This window comes from Oxyura jamaicensis, chromosome 2 (assembly GCF_011077185.1).
Source record: "Oxyura jamaicensis isolate SHBP4307 breed ruddy duck chromosome 2, BPBGC_Ojam_1.0, whole genome shotgun sequence".
NCBI classification, from domain to species: domain Eukaryota; kingdom Metazoa; phylum Chordata; class Aves; order Anseriformes; family Anatidae; genus Oxyura; species Oxyura jamaicensis.
Genome location: NC_048894.1, coordinates 29,219,824 through 29,233,575, shown reverse-complemented (window position 1 = coordinate 29,233,575; position 13,752 = coordinate 29,219,824). Strand labels below are relative to the sequence as shown.

Below are 13,752 nucleotides of genomic sequence, written 5' to 3'. Positions count from 1 at the left end.
AGGGAGCTTCAGTGACCGTGCGTGAGATCCACAGGCTTGTGTGATGTGTGTAGGTCTGATTTGCAAACACTAATGACTGCAATTTTTGACTTAAGAAAAAATTTTCAAAGGTTTCCACTTAGAACTCTGAGTTCACTCCATTTCATTTCAATAAACAAAATTAACAGAGAGAGAAAAGGCAGCAAACACAATAAGCCTATTTTTCATTTATTTACATTCCCCTCTAATATATATTTTTATTTAATGTGGTAAAAGACAAAGTTAATACTCTGTGCCAAGTTTCAGACAAGTGTGAAATTTCAAGGCTTATTAGATTATTAAGCTTCTGAAATACGGATTTATGTTTATAAAAGAAGTGCTGACACAACCTGAACTCTGAGCAATGGTAATGCCGCCACAATAGCATGGTTCATACATGGTGTGAACTGCCCAGATTACCTTGCGCTAATAAAATGAAGGATTTAAAACAGAGCAAAAAAAAAATCAAGCCATCATATTCAGCTGTCATGTTTGCAATCACATTTGGGTTTAAATTATGTGAAAACAAACTATTTATATGTTCTAGAAATACACCCACAAAACAGGATCCTAAAAAAACTCTTGCAAGAGTACACGTAGAAATGTGTGTAGGTGTGTGTGCCTAGATAGATTATGTATGTAATCAACATGTAACGCTCCATAATGCTGAAAATAATAAATTGTTGTGAATGTGTAAGGGTGGAAAGTGCATTTTACATGGATTATCTGCCCTAGTTCCTGTTCTTATTTTTGGAAAGCAATCAGCTCTTCGTGAGAACTCAGCACCATGCTGAGCCACCCTGGGGCTTTTCATGGCCCAGCCCTTCACTTTGCATTATCATCTGCTAGCAGCCACATCCTGTGCAGACTGATTCATTACAGCCAAGAGAGGCAGAGAGAACAGGAGACCCTCTGAATCCCAAGGTCTGTAATCACTGTAAAATACATTTCTCACCATACCATGTAAAATAAACCTATATTTTTGAAGGAATTACCAGCCATTTATGTTACCGACTACTCCAAATGAAGGCTTATTTTAAGATAATATATTATTTCAACTCAAGATCTTTGCAAATCACTTTAACTTGAAAACTTCATGTGCCCAATCTGGAAGACCATATATTCAGCCAAGTTAATTCAAACATAAAATCAAATAATTCTGGCTACATTTGCTTAACAGCTATGGTCAAGTGCAAACAAAAATCATATACGGATGATTTGCTTTATGAATATGGATTTACTGATTAATATGAAACAAATTATTATTTACAGCTATGGTAATATTTTTGTTTTCTGTGAAGCTGCAGTTCATGGAGTTAGACATGACACAATACATTGAACTTGTGTTCTTAATCTCTCAAACAAACATACTACTTTTGAAATAGTATGATGGCCCGACGCTTGACTTCTGAGCACAAATAAAAGTTACAAGTCAATCCAGAATCAAAATTACTCTTACACTCTGTCTATTCCTTTCCATTATGCTATCTCTGTAATATCTGAGTACCTCACAGCAGTTTTAAGAATGAATTTAAATGTAAAAGCAACTATGAGATTCTTGCTCTGCACACAGGTAATGAGAGTTCAGTGATAAAATGACCAGAGCTATCAGTGGCTGGGCTGGAGGCACCAATCTTCAGCCTTGACCTCCAGCTTCCAGCATTCACTCCAGGGCTTTACAAATAAATGACGTAGGCTGAAGTGTCTTTTAAAGCTGCAGCACACAGCTGAGTCTTTGTACAGAATCTTCTCAAACACCCTCTATCCTGATTACAGCAAGAGCAAGACACATAGGCAAGCACTGTATATAAGTGAATTACATGAGAGAATGGCAGAAATACAGCTGCTGAACCATAACAGTGTTCCTACCAGTCCTACTACAGCACAAAGTGAGGGAAGCGTACAGATGCAGCAATAGGAGATCTGTCAGAAAGCATCAGTGTGGGCACAGGCTGAGAGTCCCATTTATCACCAGCCTAACATGAGTGATTACAGCTGAATTACAGTGGCTTTAAATGTAGAAGTCAATTTTCTAAGCTAATTAAAATGAGGAAGGCTGGTAGTCCTAAGGTTAGCACAATTCAGCTCCTATATCAAATGCAGTATAATCAGCAAAAATGGAATATATATCCCTGATTCAAATAGAAACTCATTAGATGAAGTTCAGTGGAAACAGTGCAACTAATAGTCCATAGATTACCATTTTACTTATGCCACTTAGGATATAGCAGGAACCAAGCAGGAATGAACTGTGCTTGCAGAGACATTGTTACATTAATCTATGTTTCACAAAGAATAAAAATTTTCTTTGAGAATCCAGATTGACCCACAGTAGCACCTCAGAGGGACAGCTAAAAATGTACATCATGGATATGTAAGTTCAGTATTAACATTTAAAACAGTGGAGACCTTATGCTGGTGGTCTGAAGACTGCTAAAGGCACCTTAGAGATCATCAAGAATGCAGTGTCAAAAGAGCACCAGTAGCCCACACGTACAACAGCATCCAACAGTAAGAAGGCCAGCAGGATTCAGCTAATTTTAGAAATGAGGGTATTTTTAGAAAATTTCCCTCTGGTATTGTGTCTTCATTCAATTAGGCCAGCTTTACTAAATGACACTGTTTAAGTAAACAAGTCACCACAGCAGAGGTGGACACTCTTTCCCAACCCTTCTGACTCACAAACCTGTCCTTATGACACCCAACTCAGAGACGTTCTAGCAACAAAGCCTACCAAAGCTTTTAGGACAATGACATTGACACAGCAATGGATGGAAATGCTACACGCTTAAGGAAATTATTCTTACGTATCATTCATAAAATGATAACAGAAGATAAGCGCCAAGGTTGCAGAGTTAGTGGTAGCTCTGGACCACGTGTGGTGGCTGAGGTACAACCAGCCCACACACCCTTACCTCGCCTGACCTGGACTTCTGCTGTCCTCGAGACAGGGCAGCCGCTGTGCCAGCCAGCCCGGCCTCCCCGGCTGCCTCCCGGCTCGGCACCCCGCGGGCCTTCCCCTGGGTCAGTGTGACCAGAGATGAATGCGGCGATTAGGTGGCTTTCTTAAATGAGGTATTGTTTCATTTCAGCAATAGGAAAACTACAGCACATAAAAGAGTGAAGATTTGAAGCCAATTAACCAGCCTAGAAGCATATCTATTTCCCGTAGGACTCAAAGTCTTGAACAGCTAGTGAGGTCCAGCAGTTTCAGATCCTCTCTCGCTGCATACTCCCCCAGCCAACAACTATACCCAACCTTCTCCATTCTTTTCCAAATGTTCAGTATTTCATCAGCTCTAGCTCTTCAGTCTGGAGGAGCAGCTGTGTAAATATAGCTGGAACTAAGAAGGGGTAATCTTGGCTGCTCAGGGATTAACTTCTCTTACCTGTTTACAAGCAGGTACTTAGTCTGGAAGCATTGTCTGGCCTCCCTGCCTCGGTTTTCTTCTTAGAGTTTGGGCTTGGCTTTGAATAAATTCAGTGTAACAAAAGTGACTGAATGTACTCTCAGCTTGGCTGGGCAGTGAGCCGGCAGTGCCTTGGATCAGTCACAGCAAGGGGCAGTGACACAAGAGCTGACAGGTAGGATTTGCTGCTGGGATATTTTGCTCCTTTTTTTTCTTTTCCTTATTATTTCAGTTAGGTCTTTGAAACTGCATTTTTACTTCATTACAGCTGATTTAAGAAGATGACCTAGCACTTTAAAGAAGGGCAAGCTAGCAGCTGCTAGCAGCTAGCACCTTGATTTTCTTTTCAGATAGGTGGGATCACTGCAAGAGCCCACGTGGAAACCCCAGGCATCACCCTGCTGTGAAGCTGGGCTGCGTATTTCCCTTCAGTTTCAAAACACACATGGTTCATCCACATAGTTCTGCAGTATTGTACTGCTCCTAAAAATAACCACCGCCTGCAAAGCCTTGTGAGAGAGACAAGCCTTCTCATACGTAGGTCACTCAGGAATCAAAAAAAAAAAAAAAAAAAAAAAGCTTTCCTCCTCCCGCAGACTAAACATGAAGGAGACTCTGCCTGTTCACAGCTCCCCAGATATCCCTTCCTGCAGCACCAGAAGTGGTTTTGGCTCAAGGACACGACGAGGCTGTTGGTTACCGGAGCACAGCTGTAGGCTGTGACCCTCTCAGAAGATGAGTCACACGACACTGAAGTGACAATAATGATGCAAAAAACACCCAGTCATTCCTAGATTTCTCTCTCAAGCCAGAACATAATGTTATGATCAGACATTAAACTTCATGCACACCAATCTGAACTTAGACTACACAGTAGGGCTAATGCCCTATATACGGAATATCTGGGCTGCCTACATTTTCCACACTCTCCCTTATGAATTCTTTCTTTATAGTATCAACGCAGTATCCAAGTCCTTCTCAGACACCAAGAATCACACTCTCTTATCAACAAAGTTTCAGCTAGTCACTAATTAACGCCACGCTATCTGTAAACAATGGATCCAAGATGCAGAGATGCAGATAGCTGCCTTCACACAGACCAGGCGGGGACCAGAAGGGCTTGTCAGCTGGAGCACCATCAGGCTGCTATCGGCTCCTCACCAGCTCCGTGACCACCCCAGCCAAGGTCAGCAGCTCCCGTGGGACCCAGGGGCACAGAGTATCTCGCCAAGTCAGTCCTCGGAGCAGTGGGATGGCTGAGGGAGAAAGATTTCACCCTCTGCCTTGCTGGAACGTAGTATCCGTTTTTTTTTTTTTTTTTTTTTTTTTTTTTTTCAAATGTAAACACACGTTCAGCTCAACAGCTTCAGCTGAAAGGGTTGGAAGTTAATACAGTGCTACACAGCTTGCAGAGACCAGACCCTGAAGTCTGGTCAACTTTAAATGATTTTATACGTATAAACAGCTGAGGCAGTGCCATACCGACCTGTGATTCTACAACAGCAGCAATAAGGTAACAAGGACATGTGGTTTGTTTCTAACAGTGCTGCACCGATCTAAATGCAATTCCATGCCTTCTTGATGCAGAAGCAGTTTCAGGTAATTTAACTTAGCCAGTACCTTGAAGAACAAAATATCATTTGAAGCCCAATTTGGCAACATTTATTTAAGAATTTGCATAATAACTCCATCATTGTAACAAAATTATACCTGTTTATCCACCTCCTCTGAAGGTTTTCTGACACATACTAGTAATTTAGGCCAGGTTTCTCTATTCTTCAGATGGAAAAGAGCGATCCCAGGCTGACAGAACTATGCGAGCAAAAAGTCAGCAAGGATACCAAGTGCTCTTCAGCAATCACCATTTTGTTCATAGCTGACAGCTTTGTCAAAGTAATGCCAAACACAGATTTGGAGGTATAGCTACAACCGAATATGTTACTTTGGAGTTACTGTAATACCCCAGCAAAACAGTTCTAGTACAGATACAGGTATAGCTTGAATGTGAAACTCACTCCCCACTTGAAGTTTTCTTCTCCAAGTTAAACATTATACAACAACCAGGTCATTCAAGAAACACCGCTCTCTGACTTCCTCCTCTAAAAAACAGTGCTGGAGTACAGATCAGTCCTGCCTTTGTATTTAAAATCATTCATTCAAGCTTTTATGTGTGTAAGAGTTAATGGAGGCTTTCCCCAGTTAAACCCTGGCATGTTTAATATGCAGAACAAAGTATGGTTCACTTTTGGGGGCAAGATGGCTTTTCAACTGTTCCCAGTAGATGGGAAATGGATACTTCAAATGAAGCAATCATTATTTTGTATTTTACGGTTTGTTTACTGGGTACAAAGAGCCAGCCTGTTACATCAGCTTCCTTAACCCTGCAGTCCTGTGCACATGATAGGAAGGAAAATGTTAGCCAGATGATACCAATAATGCCCTAGATTCATAGGCCTAGGCAGCACAAACATCTTTCTCAGGACTGACAGTTAGTAACCCACATTTTAATGTGCCATCAGTTACATAAACAGAACTGAAAATATCTTATTTTTGGAAGAGAGGTTTGGGCATTCTGATTCAAACTTAGCAATTTTGATTTGTAGGCTTCTAAATTAGTTTTTATTGTCTTTGTTAGAGGCCTAAAACTAATTAGAAAGTTTAATATTTCTTGCCACATTTTACTCCCTACCATAAAATCTGATGGAATTCACTGAAGGCTTATAAGCACATCTGAATTTCTCAGCTTCAGATATTTGAGCCTGAAGACACTAAATTCAGTACAACCTGTGTATACGTGATAAATGCCCAACGTTATCTACCAAATATTACACATAACACAAGATAGGTTCACCTATTTAAAGGATTTCTCAAAAAATGCAAGACCTCATCACTTCAGAAAGAAGGCACTTCAGTCGGTATTTCTTCTGTGACCTGAAGTTTCTAATGAGGTACCTGCAACTTATAACACTGGAACATTTATGAGACTCACCACATTGCTATGACAATTATTCTGTTTTCAACAGAAACAGTTCTACCCTTACTAGTATCAATATGTGCCCAGAGATAGAGAACGTACAACTGCAGTGCAAGAAGTCAGACACCTTCTCTCTGCAGGCTTGTTTTGAATTGTTTATTGAGGTTTAAGAAGTCATCCACATTTCTATAAATATAGACATTACTTGAGTAAGTGACTTACAATGTCACCAGTGCAGGTACATATATAACCAACATACAAAAGCTCCACTGGAAGCTACTTCAGTTTATTCAAAAAGGACCAAGATGTCATAAAAAAAAAAAAAAAAAAAAAAAAAAAAAAAAAAAACAGCTGTCATTTCAGTTATTGAAGACACTAAAGTGCATTTTTGGTTACCTCTTGGATGAACAGCTGCTGGTTAAAAAGTTCGATTTTTTTAAAACATATTTAAGTTACATTGATTGACATTCAGGTTTGTAGCTGTCATCCTCCTGATACATGGCAGCAGGTAAGAAAAATGTATTACTTTGCTGGTTGAGTAAGAGGAGGATATATATTTTGCCTTTTTTTTTTCTTAATTCAGTATTTCCAACAAAAGTTCAAAGAGAATCTAACATTCTGATGAATTTTTACAGCACCACTAAAGTTAGTCCTAAAAATCCAGGCTCTGTTTTAGCCCTTTTAATTGCTAGCCAAGTATCTAAAGAGTCACTTGAAGCTCTGTACCAGTAAGAAAAACTACCCTCCCTTTTCTGTCAAGCACTATCCTGCCCAGTTAACACTGTTTGCACACTCTGTAAACAAGAACAGCTTAAAGCATAATTAAAGCAGAACACAGGCCCATCTTGAAAATCTTCTTCCCCCACTCCCCCCCTCCCAGCAGTGTCAAACATTTTGAGTGTATAAAGCATTATTACATTCCTAACCACAAAATACTTTAAGAGTCACGATTAAAAAAAGCATACATGGAAAGTGACATAGCAATACCACTTTAATAAAATGGGGTATTTAGGGGAGATACAAGATGTGCTCTGCTAAGTTTAACTCCATCTTTACTTCATTACGATCTCAGTTTTATTGCCAAAAAAGTCACCAATAGAGCAAACAATGCTGCATTGGTTAGAACCACAACAGCCAAAGTTGTTCTTTATAGTTCTTTTACTGCAATTAATTTACTTATAATTCGATAGCATGAGGATGTAATACTCATAATTCAAAAACACATGACTAAGTTTGAGTAATAGCTTAAACCTGATTTAATGTGCATGTATAGGGATGAATGGCTACTTCTATAAAAATAAAAAAAACTTACATACCAAAAACATGCTATATGTTGGGAAACCACTTTTCCATGCTCCATCGTGTTGTTTACATCTTTTACTTGTCAAAAAAAATCTTTCAAATCAGTTGAAAAATCCACAGCACTTAAATTTCAAGTATTTGAACTGAACATGATTCAATTTCAAAAAGTGCCAAATTAAAAAAATACACATGTAGCCAAGCTTTCATAGAAATTCCCAAACAAGATAAAAAACAGCCTTTAACTTCATACATGTTTTTAAAGCTGTATAATGTTCACCTAAACACTCCACTTATGAGCATTAGAAGTTTAAAAACACAGAACACCTTCAATGCAAATTGCTTGCAGAGGGCACCCTCAAACATATGAATACAACACTAAGCAGAAAACCCTCCTTTTATTTGGCTATTTAGACGTCCATGTCACATATACCCACCCATCCATCCATTTCCTGATAGTATTACATCATCTATTTGGGCTTCTGAAATAATGCAGAGCCATAAACTCAGAAGAGACTATTAAAAAAAAGAATAAGTTCCATGACTGCACAGCCTTCCACAAGGCAAGGTTGTGCAACTGATCTTTTAACGTAACTAAGCTTAACGGCATCCAAACGAGCAGGCCCGGGTTTGGAAGCTGTCTCATGTCAAATTTTGACCGTGTAACTACTCTAAAAGAGAAAGACAAAATAGAACTCATCTCTTCTTTTTCTGCTGCCTCAACATTTTCCTTCGCTTAATTATCATATCATATAGTTTTTCCAGTCCCTCTTTGAGTCCATCTCCAATGATTGCACAGGTAGGCTGCAAATGCCACGGGGTCGAAGAACTCAGCTCGCTCATCGCTAACATCTTCTCGATTTCAGAAAGCGAGAGAGAGTTCCTCAAGTCCTGCTTGTTAGCAACTATAAGGACAGGCACTCCTTGATTTTCCGATATCCTAGTGATTTTGTGAAGTTCCGTTTTGGCCTCCTCCATTCTCTCGACATCGACAGAGTCCACCACAAACACGATGCCATCCGTGCACCTCGTATACGACTTCCACAGCGGCCTCAGTTTCTCCTGGCCGCCCACATCCCAGAAGTGGAAAGTGACCGTCTTCGAGTTGCCCAGCGTCACTTTGATTTTCTCCGTGTTAAATCCTTTGGTGGGCACGGTATTGACGAACTCATTGAACTGCAGCCGGTAGAGCACCGTGGTCTTCCCGGCAGAGTCCAGCCCCAGGATGACGATGTGGAAGCACTGGAAGGACGGCAGGCTGGACAGCAGCGGCGTCTGGTCCGAGAGTCCATTCCCCATCGCCGGGTGGAGAGGTGACAGCAGCCTGCCAACACCAGCGCCGGCGCCCCCGCTACGCTCCGAGCCTGCGGCGACAAACACGGCGTTAGCTTGACTCCCGTCCGGCCCTGTGGCCCCCCCCACCGAGCCCACCGACCCCCGCCGTGCCCCTCGCCTACCCCTCGGCCCCGCCGCCCCTCAGCGCGGGGAGACGAGCGCAGCGCCGGCCGCCATTCCACCCGCACTGCCCGCTGCCGCCACCGCCTCTGGCGGCTAGGCTGCGCCCAGCCCGCGCCTAGCCCTGCTCGCCCCGCCCTGGCCTCTCATTGGCCTCGCAGCGCAGCGGGGGCGGGGAAGAGGGCGGGCTGCGCCTCGCCGATTGGTCAACATCTCCTGCCACTCATTGCGGAAGCCATTTTGTCCCCCTCAGGCGAAGAGGGAGGGGGATTGCGGCCTCCGCAGCCACGCCCCCTCTTGAGCCGCGCGCGCTCATTGGGCGAAGGCGCTGTCACTCTAGCCGGCGCCCCGCCCCTCTAGGCGCGGCTGGGGAGTGGCTCGGTGGCGCCTCACAGCGCGCGGGGCGCTCCTCGCACCGCACCGCGGCACTGCAGGGGGTCCGCGCTGCGACGCCCTTCCCCGGCCGCCCGTCGGCCTGCTGACCGCCCCGTGGGCCTCTCGGTGGGCCCAGCCGTTCCGCCAGCCCCCCCAACCGGCCGCGCCCATGGGCGCCTCCCGTCACCTAGCAACGGGCTGCACGCGCAGCCCCGCCTCCCCCCGGCTCCGCGCTGAGCACGTGACCCGCGGCGGGCAGGACCACGTGACGTGCCGCCCCGTCCCGCTGAGGGGGGCCGCCGCCATTTTGGGGCTCCAGGAGGGCGCAGGGGGCGTTGGGTGTGCGTACACGGCACCGGGGTGGGTTACACGGGAGGTTCCTCGCAGCAAAAGGCTGTGTGAAGTAGTGCTGCGCTTCACTAAGCCTGATTTGAACTTTGAAATCTTTCAAAGTCAAAACTAATTACAGCCGTCTAATAAGTCATTTTTGCATGGTGCTATTTTCAGGTCAGACAGGGTTTCAAGCGAGGCCTGGAGCTGTGTTTTGTCTCAGATTTTCTTGCTGTCTCTCCGTATTTTTTCCCCCATCACTGTTCACTTCGTGCTTTTGCTAACGTAGTTTTAATGCAGCTGTGGCAATGCAGATGCCTACTTCTTTCTGATTCCTGAGTGGGATTTATACCAGCTCAGTGTAAAATGCCTCTAGCGCACGAAAGGATCAGATGCCTTGACTTTAGAACAGTCACAAATGTGATGTATAAAAGAAGAAATATATTCATGAAAGGGCATTGTATAGCCACAGAAATGCCACAGCATCCTGTAGGCATACGTGGTTTGATATCCATTATAATTCTACTAAAAATAGCAAATTTTTAAATTGTTTCCCTTTGAGATAGATGTTCCACTGCTTTTATCTTTGACAGTTATTTACATCCTGATCTTGAAGATGACTCTTTGGAGGAAGTGGCTTATTTGTATAGGAAAGTGGTTTTACATCTGTGGAAAAATGGGTAAGTTCCTACCCCGAATGCCAACTAGTACAGCTTCTAATCTGGTACAATTTTACGGTACCTCTACATAGCATAAGGAGCTGCATAGCATATGAAGCTATAGAAAGACAACAGTAGAACTGGACCTTAGTTATTCCACGAACATTGTTCAGTAATTTAAAGTTGGTAGAAACCAGATAAAAATACCACATTAAGGAATATTGCTACAGAAAATAGATGTATTCATAAATCTTGACTGGCTGAAAATAAATCAAATTGACCTTTGTTTCCACCTATAAAATTGTTTCCCTTATTTTAATGGAAAAATAAGCCCACTAGATATAATAGTCTTCCAAGCCTTAAACAATTTTACACAGCCTAGTAATAACCATCTATTTTATAATTAATTGGGCCAGCTACTACCTTTATTACAGATATTTGAATTTTAAACGTAAAACGCAGAAAGATTGCCTTTATGTGTTGCTTTGCTGAAAAAGTCAATACATAATAAAATTTCAGTGCCCTTGAAGAAGGAGTGATAAAGAACTGACTATTTTCTAGAGTATAACATATCTGACATCTTAAAGATGACGTGTTTTTTTGGAAGAGGAGTTTTGTGGAATTGGGGAGATAATTATAAGATTAAAACTTGAGAGAAATGAACATCTACAGCAAATGAGCATATCTATATTCATAAATATGTACATGAAAGTGATCCACGCTGTCTAAAAAAAATTGAGAAGTCTGTTGCTCTTCTCTTTCCTCTCCCTACAGTTAATTTATCTTAGCCACCTGTTGTAACTTGCTGTAAACTGAATTATGAACTCTCTGGGGCAGCGACTATTCTTCATTGTAAGTCTTCTCAGTGCTTAGCACCTTGATCTTAATTAATGCCTGTAGGCATTCCTGCAAAACAGCTATTAAATAACAATCCAAGTTGATCGGCTCCTCCCATACACTTCATGCTCCTTTAGAAGTCAAACGTGCAGACTGGGCAGGTGTTCCAGGTGCTGGGAAGGGAGTAATGGTATCTAAATTGGTGGGAGGGTAAGAAAGCTGACACATTCAGCCTCTGATAATTGAAGGTAAGGGCGAAGCAAGGCTTTGATTATCCCGTAGAAGCTTTCAACGAAGAAAGTGTATGGCAAGAAGTACACTTACTGCCTTTTCAAGTATGTAGCTAAACGGGGCCTCTCATTTAGAAGACAGGTGAAAATTGTAAAGTGCATGCGGGAGGCAACTGGAGGGAAAAAGGCTCAAGCCGTGTGAAGCCTGTAAGCAAAATTAGGAGAGGCCTAATTTCTATGTTGGGCCGTTTCACAAACTCATCTTTTCTCACTTCGTATCTCCAGCTCAGAGTTCTCTCTTGCTCAGCATTCCTTAACTGAGGAAAACACCAACAGCTTCTCTGGAATAAAAAGCAATTTTAGCAAGTTCTTTGATAGCAATTTACCAATGCACATGGCAGTACGTTGTTTTCTAGATACATTTCCTGTATGTTTTATAAGCTTCATACATACAGCCTATGTATTTCTTCAAATATTTTCTACAAAGTAAAGGTAGCCTGGGGCAGGCCTTTATGTTTTAAGCAAAGGAAGCATTACATGAATAGCACGTAGCTTCTTCATAGGGGACAAACAGGATTTTATTGTTATTCCTATATAGGAATACGTCTGGGGTAAATTTGGTTCAGGGCAGATTTGGGAGGTCCAGGCCTCCAAAGCTATGCGTGAAGTGAGAAATTATTCCCAAAGCAATGCCAGTGGGCTTGAATTTCCTTGGCCAGGTAAGCGCATTATTCCTTTTATTTTTGTGAATATCAACGTTCCGTAGAGCAGAATGGCATTTATTATCCAGTTCAATTGCAAATCACCTTTTTTTTTAATAACACTTCATGTTGTGAATAGCATGCAAATTAAATGAAAAGTGAAATGTATGACAAACAACCCAAATCCCATATACTGAGGACACAGCCAGAAAAATAGAATGGTAAAGGACTGAGGCATATGCAGATGGAGTGAGTGGAAGAAATCTGCATCGTGCAGCTGAGTTAGTTTTAAAACACAGACGAATGAAGTTGCTAGGAGAATGATGTTATTGCAAGGGCTGTGCTGCCGGCTATCTATAGCTGCCATCTAGTAATGGGATGCCAACACCCCTGTCTTCATGAAAGAGACATGTTAACGGCCTCACAGAGTGAATTCTCACTGCTCCATGTAGAAACTGAGCAGATTTCTCAATGTGTATAAAGGAAAATCAGTTGCACTTCAGTATAATGATGACAGGCCTAGGCTAGGGTGCAAAATAATACTTTACAATTGTAGCTTAGTTGTATACATTCAAAAATTGAAGCTATTTCTCCTTTATTATATGCTAAATCTAAGATTATAACTAAAAAGTATTGTTTTGAGGTGACATTACTTCTGAAAGAAGAACCCACCTAAAATACTACAGCACTTTTATCATTTTGATTTTGAGAACCCTCCTGAAAACAAACAGTAACAACAAAATTGCTGACAAATTGCAAGACATGAAGTTTTGCTCTTAAAACCATCTCTTAAATTGACATACAAAATGTTTTGCACAAATAAGCCTTTTGTCATCTTTCCTATGTCTGCTGAATGTTTTTATGATAACTCGTGAGCTGCATGAATTATTATGCTTTGATTATTAAAAAGTAGTTGGTGGTAGAAAATCTAATTTATTTCTTGACAATAAATAACAAAGCTTCGAGCAGCAGGAGATGGAATTGCTGTGTGTTAAAGTTACCGCTCTGATTAGTCCAGTTAATTAAATCTATTCGCCTTTCATATGTACCTTCACATGAAGCCTAACATTTACATTTCACTGCTTTCCTTCCATAAATAAACATTATGCCATGTAGCTGGCTAACAAACAAGACGTGTTTTTTGATACTGACGGTTTTACTGAGTTGCATCTTGAATGCTCCTTAGGTGTGTTAGTTGAAAAAGGAGCAGTACTAGTTCATAAATGCCCATGGTCTGAGTGAGCAAGTCTTTTGTCTCGCAGTGACTGAAGTTATAATAATCACTTTCCAAATTCTGTAGATTTTAGTTGCTGCACCCTCTGACAGGATGGCTGTAAGGGACTCCAGGTCTGTGGAGCACAGAGGACCTCCTGGCCGCCCTCCGTGCATACGGCTACGTGTTTGCAGTGCGCCTTCCTCCTGAGGTCAGCAGTTAGGCATAGATTCTGCATTTGCACGATGCAA

The 13,752-nt window shown here is 41.9% G+C and overlaps 1 protein-coding gene across 1 annotated transcript; it reads right to left on the bottom strand.

Annotated features, from left to right (window-relative positions):
* Window positions 1-6,833: 6,833 nt before the first annotated feature.
* Window positions 6,834-9,312, bottom strand: ARL4A (ADP ribosylation factor like GTPase 4A). Its single transcript, XM_035316653.1, has 2 exons — window positions 9,159-9,312; window positions 6,834-9,065 (listed from the first exon to the last, which is right to left on the bottom strand). Exon 2 carries the CDS (start codon window positions 8,998-9,000, stop codon window positions 8,398-8,400), a length of 603 nt encoding a protein of 200 aa, XP_035172544.1. The 5' UTR covers window positions 9,001-9,065; window positions 9,159-9,312; the 3' UTR covers window positions 6,834-8,397.
* Between the last annotated feature and the right edge of the window lie 4,440 nt (window positions 9,313-13,752).